At 42.9% G+C, this 13,833-nt stretch overlaps 1 protein-coding gene across 1 annotated transcript in view; it reads left to right on the plus strand.

The window, feature by feature from the left end:
• rai1 (retinoic acid induced 1) overlaps positions 1 to 13,833 on the plus strand; it is a 64,100-nt gene that overhangs the window by 39,848 nt on the left and 10,419 nt on the right. The window contains exons 2-3 of the mRNA XM_065263321.1: positions 6,340 to 12,098; positions 12,707 to 12,800. Of these exons, the coding sequence (XP_065119393.1) occupies positions 6,342 to 12,098; positions 12,707 to 12,800 (5,851 nt within the window). The 5' untranslated portion in view covers positions 6,340 to 6,341. The remainder of the gene's footprint in view (positions 1 to 6,339; positions 12,099 to 12,706; positions 12,801 to 13,833) is intronic.

Consider the following 13,833-nt stretch of genomic DNA (forward strand, 5'->3'; position numbering starts at 1 on the left):
CATTCGGATTGTTGTATTGCTCTCTCTCCACGTATGGATTATAAATCGATGGAAAGGAGGACATCGAAGACCTTAAAGGTGAAGTACTAGCCGGACTCGGACATTGTTTGAGGGAAACGGAAGGAGAGGAAAACTTACCACTGTGAGTACATATCTGTGGGAAAAGTGGTGTTTGTGGCTGGAAAGCGCCCTGTCTAGCTGCCTGAGTTACTGTTTACATGAAAACAACCTAGGACGAAGAAAGAAAGAGATTGTGAGTAAACAAAACCCTTGAAGAGAATGTTGATATACATATTGGATTGATTCATTTGTTTGAGTGTTCTTAAGAGAGCGATCGAGTGGCCCTACCCCTGGACCAGCGTGGTGGGTGAGCCGAAGGTTTCCGTGGGAAAGCAGCTACAGCAATAACCGCAAACAAGCGCTGGGCCATCTACCATCTCCCTATTTCTCGCCCAGAGCGACGTGGAGGAGGACGGGTGTTTATTGTGTGCACTGAGCGTGGTGGGGTGAGTCTTTGGAAATTTTCACTTGAAGTGGTGCTGTGTAATGCCGTGTATTGCAGTGTGAGTGCTGTGTCTTGTGTGACGAAATCCCGTTCCCAGTCACTCGTCCCGGGGCGGTGAAGAGGAAGGAACGGCGCTAGAGAAAACCTGTATAATACTGCTGTAGTGTGTTTTCAGTACCACAGAATTGCAGAGTGGGGGCGAAGAACTGGACGAGGAGCAGCGTGTGTGAGTACTGTACCTAGCATTGTTAACTTACCTGTGTCTTGTTATCATCACAGAGTAGAGGCAGGAGAGACCCGCCGGCCCGAGGTCTCGACGAAAGGGCGCCCCGGTCTAGTTTCCGATTGACCAACGGGTCTCGAGGAACGGGCAGCGTTCGACCCGGTGTGCCGCCGTGGTCCTCGCCCCTCTGTTCACCAACGAGTTCGCCGAGAGGGTCCCGGCCCCCGGCGTCCCAGTACAGACCATTGCTTGACCGCCGCATCGCCGAAACCAGCCATCTGTGGAGAAAGAGAGAGCCAATGTGAACACTGAGAGATTGAGCTTTGGAGAGAGCCATACCTACCTGACCGCTGTAATCAGCACAGAGGTGAGCGACGTCTCGAGAACGATTCATTGTGTCCTTGTATCCTAGCAGCCATCTGTGGAGAGAAAGAGAGCCAACGTGAACACTGAGAGATTGAGCTTTGGAGAGAGCCATACCTACCTGACAGCTGTGCTCAGCACAGAGGTGAGCGACGTCTCGAGAACGATTCATTGTGTCCTTGTATCCTAGCAGCCATCTGTGGAGAGAAAGAGAGCCAACGTGAACACTGAGAGATTGAGCTTTGGAGAGAGCCATACCTACCTGACAGCTGTGCTCAGCACAGAGGTGAGCGACGTCTCGAGAACGATTCATTGTGTCCTTGTATCCTAGCAGCCATCTGTGGAGAGAAAGAGAGCCAACGTGAACACTGAGAGATTGAGCTTTGGAGAGAGCCATACCTACCTGACAGCTGTACTCAGCACAGAGGTGAGCGACGTCTTGAGAACGATTCATTGTGTCCTTGTATCCTAGCAGCCATCTGTGGAGCAAGAGAGAGCCAACGTGAACACGGGGAGATTGAGTTTTGGAGAGATCCATACCTACCTGAAAGCTGTAGCCAGCGCAGAGGTGAGCAACGTCTTGAGAACGAATCATTGTGTCCCTGTATCCAGCAGTCGTCTGTGGAGAGAAAGAGAACCAACGTGAGCATCGAAATATCGAACTAAGGAGGGAAAATAAGGAAGGCGAGTGAATCAACGACCAAGGACCTGTGGAAAGTAGGCGGTGCACTGCAGTGCGCCGAGTCCAGGTACGACAACAGCGAAAGACCCATACCAGCACTCATTGTGTTCTTATTCTGCCTCCAGGAAGGAAGAGGAGCGCGCCACGAGTGGAGGGAACCTGAGGCAGGAGCCCGTTCCCCCACGGACGACCCCCCCCGACTTTAGTCATTCACTTGGCCGTGGCCCCCTGGAGGGCAGAACTGAAATTAGTTTTAACTTTCCCTTTCCCCAGTCCCCCCTATATTTTAAATATTTAATTCAATAAAGAACATTTTATTTTACTTGTGCTCGTTGTTGTCTGGTCATTGGGTTGGTTCTGGGGACCTCCTCGAGGTGGAAGTTTAGAAGGGGCGTGGTTTACACAACTAGTAGCCAGCCCCTGGCCGGTGACACAAACATGCACTTAAGTTTTATTTAGATTTAATTCAGGTATTAGGACTCTGTGAGAGAAGCGCTGTACTTGATTTACCTGTGCACACACCACATGTCTTTCGTCAAGTATCACACACTCTAATGCACAGACTTAAAATCGATCACAGTGAGAGTGTTCTCACCATGCCATATCAAGCACCCTTTAAAAACAGCTCTCATTTCAGCCCCCTGAGGTGTGATGCCTTGGGCACCGCTGGCACAGATGAAATGGGCACCAGGCACCTCTCTGCAGGGGGAGCAGGTTTGCTTTCTCGCTCCCCTTTGTGTCGCCATGCCAACGGCGGCAGGTTTCAGCATTTAAAGGGCACTCTCTGCAGCCTCCTAATAGCGGAAGCAGCGAGATTTTCATAGAGCATTCTGGGAGAAAATGTGACGCGTGCAATTCAAAGCTAATTGGTGAATGCGTGTCATATGTGAAAGTCTTTCAAAAGTATATCGAGTTGTATATGCTTTCAAAGACAGCTGCAGTCATTATCACATTGTTGATCTTATGACTCGTGTTTTTTGAGTTATGAAGTTGTCATTAAAAATGCAATTGAATTATGAGGAACGCTGAGAACACATCTTACGTAAAACCTTTATTGCATAATATTTATAAGCGTTCATGTTGAAACTTCATTTGAGGTTTACTTTAAAAAAATTCTATCAGTTTTTAACATGTAAGGTTACCAGGGTTGACATGTTGTATGATTTGGGGGGATGCTACTGTGACACAATTGCATTTATGTAAAGTTATGATAATGTAATCCTTAAAGACAATGTTAAAAGATTAAATGGTGTTAGACCCAACACTTTCAGTGATTCCAAGTGTCCATACCACAGAATCCCATCCACCCTTTATTTTCTGGAGACTGCTGTTTCTCTGTATGGCTCCGTTCTTTCAAAGGTCAGTAAAAAGCCGCAGTACTGTCAATCAAAGTGATGTCTCAGAGCGATGGGTCTCACGCCTGGCTAAGGTAGACAGTAGAGCTAAACGTCTCAGATCTCATTAGCATTTTTCTGAGACCGCTGTAAGCATCTCAAAGCCATACAAAACATCACTGGCAAACAGATAAACTCATATTAGAATATCCCTAGAATCTAATTATAATCAGTTTTATTTGATGCAGTTTGGATTCAGGCTTTTCATCATTTGAATTATACTTTAAATCAATGAATGAATTTTACCTGTGTGGGTCTGTACAGCTCTTGCAGTGAACAGATTAAATTTGGTCCTCAAATTCAGTTCATGTCCTTAACGGAGTGCGGTGAAATTGAATCGACCTCCTACACTGACCTTCACTCCCACTTCTTTTCCTTCTTCCTTGGCATCTTCTTTCCTGACACAGTGTTTGCTTTGGATGAAGGCTTCTTATGTGCAGATTGTCTTTCTTGTGCATTGTGGCCCTCAATCTCATAGCTCTCATAGCCGTTTTATGAAGGATTTAGAAATGCCAGGGACCTGGTTTATTATTTCTCAATGCCATCAGTGTGAATGTATTCCACTTTTTCTTTAGATTTTCCAATATTGATCTTGGTCGTGCTTCAAACCTTTAAACCTTGTGATCTGTGTAACTAAAACCTATGCAGTTATCTTCTAAAGCAACGTGCAAAACAAAATGGGAACTAAATGAGGGCACCACTGCCATTTACGTGATGCACAAGGCCCAAACCATGAGGCAAAATTTTGAATGTTTCACATGAATGCATGTGTTAAGATTATCTTCAGAGACCTTTTCACATTCCTTACACATGTCCCATCTATAATTAAAGCAGATGATTGCCCAAAGCTCGTTCTAGGATTCTCCGTGTAAAATCCTCAATGCACCTGCCTCTAGAGATGATGTAATCAAGGAAAGTCTATTTACTGCATGTGAAATAAGGACACATGTAGTTACAGAGCATACTCTATTTACATGCAGTCACTCCAGTGTTAATGAATGATAGTAAGTTGCATTTTGCCATGAAAGGTCTCATGGGGAATTCTGCCTTAAACTACGTCGGAGCCCACTGAGCTCACAGCTGGCTTAAACATATCCCTCCACAGTCTGTTTATGCATCAGCAACCCTCAAAATACAACATGGAGAACGATGACAAACAACTGAACAGTTTGGTTCCAAAACGAGATAACACAGCTTTTTTAATTGTTCAAAAATCTTGTTTTTTTGATTGCATTTAATATTAATTAAACTGCAGATGGTTTGTTTTGATTTACGCCGTCATAACAAAAAAATACTGTATTTTTCGGACTATAAGTCACACTTTTTTCAACGTTTGGCTGGTCCTGGAACTTAAAGTCAGGTGCGACTTGTTAAAATGATTTCATATAAACCAAGAGAAACCGTTACCGTATACAGCCGCAAGAGTCCACTCTATGCTGCTCCTGTATTTTTGTAATTCAATAGATTCAGTGATGCAGACCTTTGCGGGACCTTTTTTTACTTGATTTGGCTTTTCGTGTTAATTTACCCTATTCAGCCTCCCAGGTATTTTCTTTATGCTATTGTGTATTGTGTAAATAACTGTTTATGTTACTTTAGCATGAATGGACACCTATTCAGGCTACTGATCTGTGCTGTTGTTAAGTTCAATAACTTGCCTTTCCAGATAAAATGTCTGTTCATTAAAAGATTTTGTGAAATCATTTTCTAAATAAAAAAGTCCACTGCGGCTTTTATATGTTTTTCCACTTCAAAACGCATTTTGACTGATGCGACTTATACTCCGGAGTGACTTATAGTCCGGAAAATATGGTACAGCTAAGAGCACAATAAAACACAATAAAAAAACATGAAAACATAATAATATGTTTTCACACATATTTAACACTTTTAAAAACTGAATTTTCTCCTTTTGGAACCAAACTCTTCAATTGCACCATTCAAAAGAAAGAATTTTAATTTACCTGGCAGTTAAAAGTTGCTTTTAGTGAGTAACTACTAAACCACACATTTAAAATTCTGGAGATAAGTATGTGTTGGTATAGTCATGTTAAGTTCTATTGTAAAGTTATCTTTGTCATTATTAGGTACCATAAGAGACAAATTCTGCCCTCTCAGCAGACCTAGAAAACTTACAGTACCTTTTAGACCAGATCTGCGGCTGTGTCAGCAACACTACTATACACAAGTCTTTAATCAGCTTCACACAGTGGAACTGTCATGCAATATGTTCAAGCAATATGATTCCATTATGACTAGAAAAAACTATTTTATGTGTTATAGTTGCTCCCACAGTTGTGATGGTTTTGAGAAGGGAAAGCAAGATCCCTCATGTTAGTTTTCCGCTGGCCAGCTTGTACATTTCACCACATAGTGTATGCATTTTAAAAGGCTTAAGCATGGATCCCGAGTGGTCCTATTTGGGTCATTGTGTAAACAGGCGCCGTGGCAAACAAGCAGAACTGAGGCAGTAGTAGATGGTAGGGCCTCCAGGGAGCTTGCTAAGAGGGGAGAAGGATGCTCTTGGGCCTGATGGCTTCAGACATTGTGCTAGTGAGATGAATAATGTGTGCATCTGATGGGACCGGGAGGCCATCCCTAGACAGGCCTACAGCGCTGGAGTGGAGAAATGGAACAGCTTCCATCTATGCCCATAAAACACACGCTCACCACTTTACTGCTGAGAAAAGAGAGTATTATCAGAGGATCATATGTATCACTGTATTACATAGCAAATAGTGCACACCTTGAATAAATTTTGAGTTACACCAATACATGTATCTTTCTATTGAATGTATTGTACAAGAGCATGCCTGGCCCCTCTGAAAGTACCTTTTAAGACTCAAATGTGTCAGTATTGTAGTTGGACCTATCATAGGGATTTGTGATAGCACCAAAATATAGGTTAGATAGGCTCTAGTTTCTAGATTCAATAAAAAAGATTGATTGCAGCTACAGTAAGTGAGAGTGAAATTTCATAGTGCTCATTGGAAGATATGTGATTTGATGAAATAACTGAGTGTGTATGTGTGTGTTGTAATATGATTTGTCTTATGACTAAAACAGCAATAAAAAATTTTTATTAATTGAATAAAAAAAATGATCTCTGATAAAAAAAATGAATGTACTTAACACAACCTATCTCTGTTTATTTTTCTCTCTCCTTTCAAAGTCATGCAGTCCTTTAGAGAGCGGAGTGGTTTCCATGGCAACCAGCACTGCTACCAGCAGGAACCCCAAGAATTATCACGCCTTGAGAGTTATAGACATCATCATAGCCAGTCCAGACAGGGCTATGAGGCGCACGGTCTAGCTCCTGCAGGGATGTCTACAGTGGGAGCAGGTTCTAAAGACCTATGTTACGGACAGCAAACCTATCCCATCTACACCAGCACCAGTGTTACTCAGACTAAAAAACCTTATAGAGGAGCCAAAACTCCAAACCAGCACCTGCAAGCTAGCTACAGCAATCACTTGGGGCCTGGATACACGGCCCAGTATATGAGCGAAGGTCACTTGCAGCAAAAATGGGATGAGTCAGCTCAGATGACCCAATTTGAGCAGGACATGGTGGGGCGACTGGAGTCTGGGCTCAGTGGGTCATCGCAGTACCTAGAGCAAAACATGTTAGCTATTTCTCAAAGCCAGTGCCATCTCCCCACACAGTCTTCTGCCCCTGTCTATACAAGCTCACAGCAACAGGGCCTTCCATCCAATCCTTCACAGACTCCTTTAATGTATCCACAGGGTCATCTTCATTTTCCTCAGCACTCACAACCTCCTTCTTCCTCTTCCTCACCTTACATAGAAAAATGTAATCTAATGCCGCATGGCTACAAAGGCTATGGTATAACACCTAATTCCCAGTATGGAAGACCACTCAGCAATCACAGCAATCTAAAGCAGAGTGGATATAGACCTCAAAGTAATTATGTTTACCAGCAGACTCCCCCAAGATCTGGATTTGAACAGGGCTCCCTGCAAGGGATGTCTGGATCACAGGAGAACCTTCAGAAATTCCAGCACTTTAATCAGCCACAGCAAAACTACTGTATAACAGATATATCTGTAAGGTCTCCAGAACAATACTACCAGACCTGCAGCCCAAGTTCTAGTCACTCTCCTGCAAGGTCTGTGGGAAGATCTCCCTCATACAATTCTACACCATCGCCCTTAATGCAGAATCCGGATTCATTCCAGTATGGCCAACCTCCCATTAATTCCGGCGCTTCCTCATCCACAGGTCTGCAAGAACAAAACATGTTGATGCCCCCTCATACCCATCCATCCCCCAGTGTTAACCACCAGTCCCAGACTTATTCTGGATCCATGAAAGAACGGTTTTCTGAAAAGCTTCTTTCCAATCCAAGTTTGTGGAGCCTCAATGCCCTGACATCTCAGGTTGAGAACATTTCCAACAATGTCCAGCAGCTCCTTCTCTCTGAGGCCCTTATGGCCAACAAAAAGATTGGCAAACGAAACCACCCTAAAAAGGGAGAAGACTATAGAGGCCAATTAAAGGGTATGGAAGATTCACCTTGTCCTGAAAACCAGCATGCTCCTCCTCCAGCTGAGGCTTTCAGCATTACGAGGTCCATGACTTCAGAATTACAGGAAGGTGGATACTCCAGCAGCACTGAGGAGCAGATGGACAAAAGTTATTACTATTTTGGTCAGGACAAAGGTCAAGCACACACCCAGACACACTCACGACTTAGCCTTGACACAGTGTCCACCTGCTCCTTAAACTCAGCTGATGATATATCTGTCAGGTCTGGTGACTCAGTACGAAGTCTCCATAGTGTAGCCTCTGAGGATAATTTCACGTGTGACCCCAGATTACAAAGAGTACTGACTGGAGAGGAGCCCAACAACTCTCTTAGTAACATTAGAGATGAGAGGTCTCCCATCTCTGTAACAGCCCCAAGTCCTGTGAAACAGGAGAGTAATTCACCACCAGAAATAAAGTGTTCAGAAAGCACTCTAAAGGAGAACTTTGAGGAGTCAGCATGGACTGAAAGGATGGTTGATGAGGAGGAAATAAGAAAAAGAAAGCTGCATGTAGAGCATGAGTGCAAAGGAGAGGTTAATGAGAAGCCAGGTAAATGGTTGGACGATGAAAAAAGCCCTTCTCTTTTTCATAAAATAAATAAAGCAGCATTGGAAGAAGGTTACTCATGTGAGACAGAAATAAATGTGTACCAAGGGTTGCAAAACAAATCTGATTCTGATAAAGGTGACTCAGCAGATATGGATTATTTTTCAGACCTTAAATACAAAGGAAATAAAGACACAGAAATAAAGTCTGAAAATTTCAAATCAGAACCACAGCCCAATGTTGAAACTCCTGTAAAAACATCTACAGGCAGTTCAGACGCTGATCTGAATTTGTCAAATAAAGAGGAAAACTCGAAGATAAAAAATTCAGTAGAGAGCCTGACAACCACTAATGGCCCAGTGGACACCCTTGAGGATCAGCCATCTGTCTTTCTCCATAATTCCTCTGAGGTAAGAGACGAAAAGGAAAGCCTGACATATTCTGGGGAGGTCTCGAATAATACAGCAAAACCACAAGAATTGTTTGCAGAAGTCTGTAGTACATTTGAAGAGATAGGGAATGTGCCTCAAGTGAACACAGAAACTGCACAAATGTTTGCCCTAGACCCACCACACAGAGGCAGTGAAAGGAGGTCAGCTATATGTGACATTGCACCTCAGTTTCACACTGCCAAGAGTGGCTTCTCAGCTCTCAATGAGAAAACAACACCTCTGGCTCAGGCTAGGGATCATCACATCGATCGCAGTGATGCAAAGGTACTGGAGCCTGATTCTCCTCAGTTGCCAGGCAAGTCAATACTGCATTCTGCACCATCTTGGGCTGACACCCCACCCTCCCCAAAGAAAGGAGATGAAGATATGGAACCAGGTATAAGCTGTCCGAGTGCAGTGACTCCATCCGCCAAACTAGAGCCTTTGGCCTCTTCTGCACAAACAAGAACGTTTGGTAAGAAGCATGCACGGGGCAGGAGGAGACTAATGCATTCAAGTGTAGGTATCAGAAGGCAACTAAGTGTAGATGGAGACAATGCTCCACCTTGTGCCCAAAATCCCAGTATGACCTCCAGCAAAAGCGCCATTTTTCCTGATCAGATGGAGACTGCTTGTCAGGATATTAGTAGTCAAACACCAAAACTTGTGACAGACGGTTTGCCATCACGGATGTGCACTCGCTCTTATGGTTCACAAACTAGCCCAAAGGTTTTCCCCCAAGAGAGAAAGAAACCAGGCCCAAAGCCTGGTCCAAAGGCAGGTTCAAAACTAGGCCTAAAGCCAGGTCCCAAACCTGGTTCAAAGCCTGGCTTAAAACCAGGTCCAAAATCAGGTCTAAAACCTGGACCAAAGGTTGGTCCAAAATCTAGTTCAAAACCTGTTTCTAAACCAGGCTCAAAGCCAGAATTAACATCTGGTGTAAAACCTGGTCCCAAACTAGGTTCAAAATCTACAGGGTCCACAGAAGGTACAATACCTGGTCCAAAGACTGGTCTAAAGCCTGGCCCTAAACCTTGTCCAAAGCCTGGTTCTAAGCTTGCTTCAAAGCCTGGGGCTTTACAAGGAGAAAAATCTGTTTCAAAACCAAGTCAAACCATTACAGATTTTTTACTAACCGATGGGTCAATGCCTAAAGGCCATGGTCGACCAAGAGGCCTCACTTCTAAGATCAATTCAGTGAAACAGGATGAACATTTTCAAATTATAACAGACCAAACCAAGGATACAAGATATATAAATGAACTTATTCAGCAAAATGTGAGTTCTGCATTATCTTTAGACACAGTTGTTTTGGGCACCTCTACAAAAGAAGCTGTGAGTCCCACTTTAGAACCTACTCTAGATAGCAAATCTTCAATAAAGTCTTCAGTAAAAGATCAAAAGTCTATGGTGCTGAGATCACGGAAACAAATAAAAGAAAAACTGGCTGAAGAAAAAGAACAAGATAATAATGAATCAACTGATCTAAGTTCGGCAAAGCTCATAGACACAAAAATTCAGGATGTTACTGTGGATCAGCCATGTGCGACTGAAAATTCTAGTCATGAATTACCAAATCAGGTAGACATCCCCACAGAAACACTGCAACATTCTACTAAAGAGAAAATTTCTATCAAAAGGAAATCCACAGACCCAAAAAAGGGAAAGAAGGGTTTGAAAGCAAATCAAACAAAAACACAGGGGCCTCCTATAGAAACAGTCATAGGAGACTGCATTCCAAGGGAAAAGCTAAAGAGAGGCCAAAATATGCAAGCAGAATCTGTATTCAGCACTGTGACAACAGATAACCCTCCCACTGATGAAATCATTGACATGCCTTCTGTACCTTCTCAATGTCCTACTAAAACTAAATATTTGCCCCCTCGAAAAGGCAGGGGCCTTAAATATGAGGCAATGGTACAAAAAATCACATCACCGGGGTCTAAAAAGCAACCTCTAAATATCCAACCAGATATTGTGGCAGAAGAATCAACATCAAAACTAGTACCACAGGTACCAGAGCAAAGAGAGACGATAAAGGCCCCTGAGGTAGCTCACGAGGAAAGCGAGAGCACAATGAGCACACAAGACACTGAAAACATAACAGGAACTCAAACTCCAAGGAAGAAAAGAAGAAAGTGGGCCACTGTTGAGAGCAGTACACCAGATGTAGGCCTGGAGGCTGGGAGCCTTGTTATCAACACACCAAGACTAGCCAAACAGAGAGCCATTAAAAACAACCATGAAATGCATCTGAAACAACGAAAGAGGAAAAGAAAAAGTACTGAACCACCAGATAGCATACCTGTTGAGGAGCCAAAGGGGCCTGCCCAAACTGATATTCTGCCCCCACCTGCATCCTCCTCCTCTTTTCCAGACACAGTTGAACAAACACAGTATGAGGCATCACCAACAGAATTATGCCCACCAGTCATAAAACCCAAAAGAGGCAGGCGGCCATCATTCAAAAAGAAACAAGAGGAAGGCTTAAGTAACACAGGAGATGACAAAGTAAAAGAGAAAAAAAAGTCTGTAACCAAAACAAAGAATCGAAAGAGACTTAATGTCATCAGAGTCATAGTGAAAAGATCCAAGCTGAAGACAAAATGCAGCAAGGATCTCTCTCCAACAGTGAAGGGAACATTATCAGAGTTGCATCAAACGCATAGTGATGGCAAATCATCTTTTAGACCATACGTTCACATTGACAGCTGTCTGGATCTAACATCTCTTTGTACAATCGTCAACAGGCCTGAGGAAGACCAGCTGCTCACCAAGGCAAGAACAAAAAGTGCAGCTAAAACAAAAAGTCCAGTCACAGTTACCAAGACAATATCAAACTCCTCAGTAATGCTCCAGGGGCCGTTAGTTAGCAAAAGTCTAACTGACAGGTGTATTACATGCTGCTTGTGCAGAAAGCCAGCAAATTATAGAGAGCTTGGGGATTTGTGTGGCCCTTATTATCCTGAGGACAGTATACCACGAAAAATGCTGTCTTTAACATACAGGGACGATTTCAGGCAAAGCAGCGACAGAGCACACGAGACAAAGGTCAGCTGTAGTACAGACCACATCAACTCACAGAGTGCATGTGAAAAGGATGCACATCTGGAGGGGACGAAAGAAGAAGGTTGCAGGCATTCCAGAAGGGGGAAAAGGGCAATTAGGGAACAGTTAAGGACACGCCCAAGTTTGCGGATGAGGTTGCAGAGCAGACTTACAGGAGCTGCTCCTCCTACTGGTGAGGAGGGTAGTGGACCTACGCTCCACAGATTACAGATGGAGGCAGAATCTAAGGAGCACTGGGCTCATGAAACTTGTACAGTCTGGACCAGGGGCGTAGTTTTGGTAGCAGGCAAACTCTATGGGCTGAAGGAAGCCGCTCAGAGTGCATCACACACAGTAAGTGTAAAATTGATATTATTCACACAACACTAATAATCTTTTACATATTAGGACACATATCAGAATATGCAACAATAGTCTATTTTCAGCATAACATACATAGCAAAGCATACTGTATCCACACAATGCAATTTAGTTTCCTTGACCTTTCGTTTCCATTGTGACAACTAAACCAAAAGCAATTTAAAGTATGGTTTTAATATTGAATATGTATTTTTAATTCTGTATGCATTTGATACAACTGCCAAAAATGTAAATATTGTAAACAAAAATGCTAAATAAATGTATTAATTACTGTATGTATTGTTGCACAGCTAGTCACAAGTTGCATACAGTAATCCATTCTATATAACCAATGCCTCACTATTACCTGTAAATGAAAACTATACTGTTATATAAAATAATAATTAAATACTATGTAATAAATAACATTTAATGGTTTTAATAATGTACATGATTAGCACATTAGCTCTGAACTACACTTCAAGTCCAGCTAGCTTAGTCAATTATTTTAGTTCTCAGTAACTCTGGGTGGCTCAGGGGGCTTTGTATGGTGGGTTCGCTGTTTCTGAAAGATACACCTCGGGCTTTCTGTCTCATCACAGAAATGCTCTCGGTGCCAGTTTGAAGGAGCTTCCATCTGCTGCAGCTGGAAAAGTTGTACTCAGAGGTACCATTATATCTGCGCCAAAGAGACGGGTAAGAGTTCTGAGACTGTGTGATTGTTTACATTATTGACCATCCATCTAACCTCTCCGTCCATGACATATTCAGGACATATGTGATTACTAGATTCACCTCAGTCTCATAAAGTAAACTATTGATAATCAGCAATGACTCACTTTGACAAGAAGAAACCAACAACAGGTGAAATGACCAAATGTAATGTGTCATGGGAAATGTCCTGGGATCGTTTGATTTTGGTTAATTTACACTTCCAGTGATTTACTGCATTAAAACACAAACAAAAGAGATCACATAAATCAAATCACATGACATGACATGTATGTAGTGTCTTAAGTCTGAAAATGACCTGCGTTTTATCTCTTGAGAAACCATGCTCATTCATTTTTTATTATTCAATCATAAACTAGCACATTGCATTGTGTTTCATTAACCTGCTGAACAATCGCAGCTTCAACGCAGGTAGTGAGGAGCTCCCTGATCTCTGCTTCATTCCAGTTTGCAGATTATTTTTCGTGAACACTGATCTGGAAAAAAAACATGTCAATGGTAACTACGTCATTGCCACGACACACGCGCCATCACTACAACACACCCTTTATGGCATTGTTTCTGCCTTTTGTTGACACAGGGTGCATTCTGGGATTGATCCAAGCAAAGTTACTTGGTCCCCATCCTGAGATCGATCATGTGATAAACTCAGAGATGTGTTTGCGCTTACACAGATGGCACTAGCAATTCTATGACAATTTTCTAGGATCACACACTATGTGAAAGGGTTTTAAGTGGCTTCTAGTTCAAATAATGGCACATGCTACAGACAACCTTTCTTATTCTCTTGGTTTGCTTCCCAGATAGCAACAGACTCTGGGGCGGATCCGCACCGGAGGTGCATCAGAGATGCCGAATTTGAAGCGGATCTTCCCCAGAGTCTGTTTTCTTCTTATACAACCAAGAATGGGATGACATGCTTTGAAACAGTGTTGCAGTCGATTCCAACTCAAGTCCTAGTCAAGACCAGAGATTGAGTGCTGTGTCCGAGTCAAGA

The sequence above is a fragment of the Paramisgurnus dabryanus genome, chromosome 3, assembly GCF_030506205.2.
Source record: "Paramisgurnus dabryanus chromosome 3, PD_genome_1.1, whole genome shotgun sequence".
NCBI classification, from domain to species: domain Eukaryota; kingdom Metazoa; phylum Chordata; class Actinopteri; order Cypriniformes; family Cobitidae; genus Paramisgurnus; species Paramisgurnus dabryanus.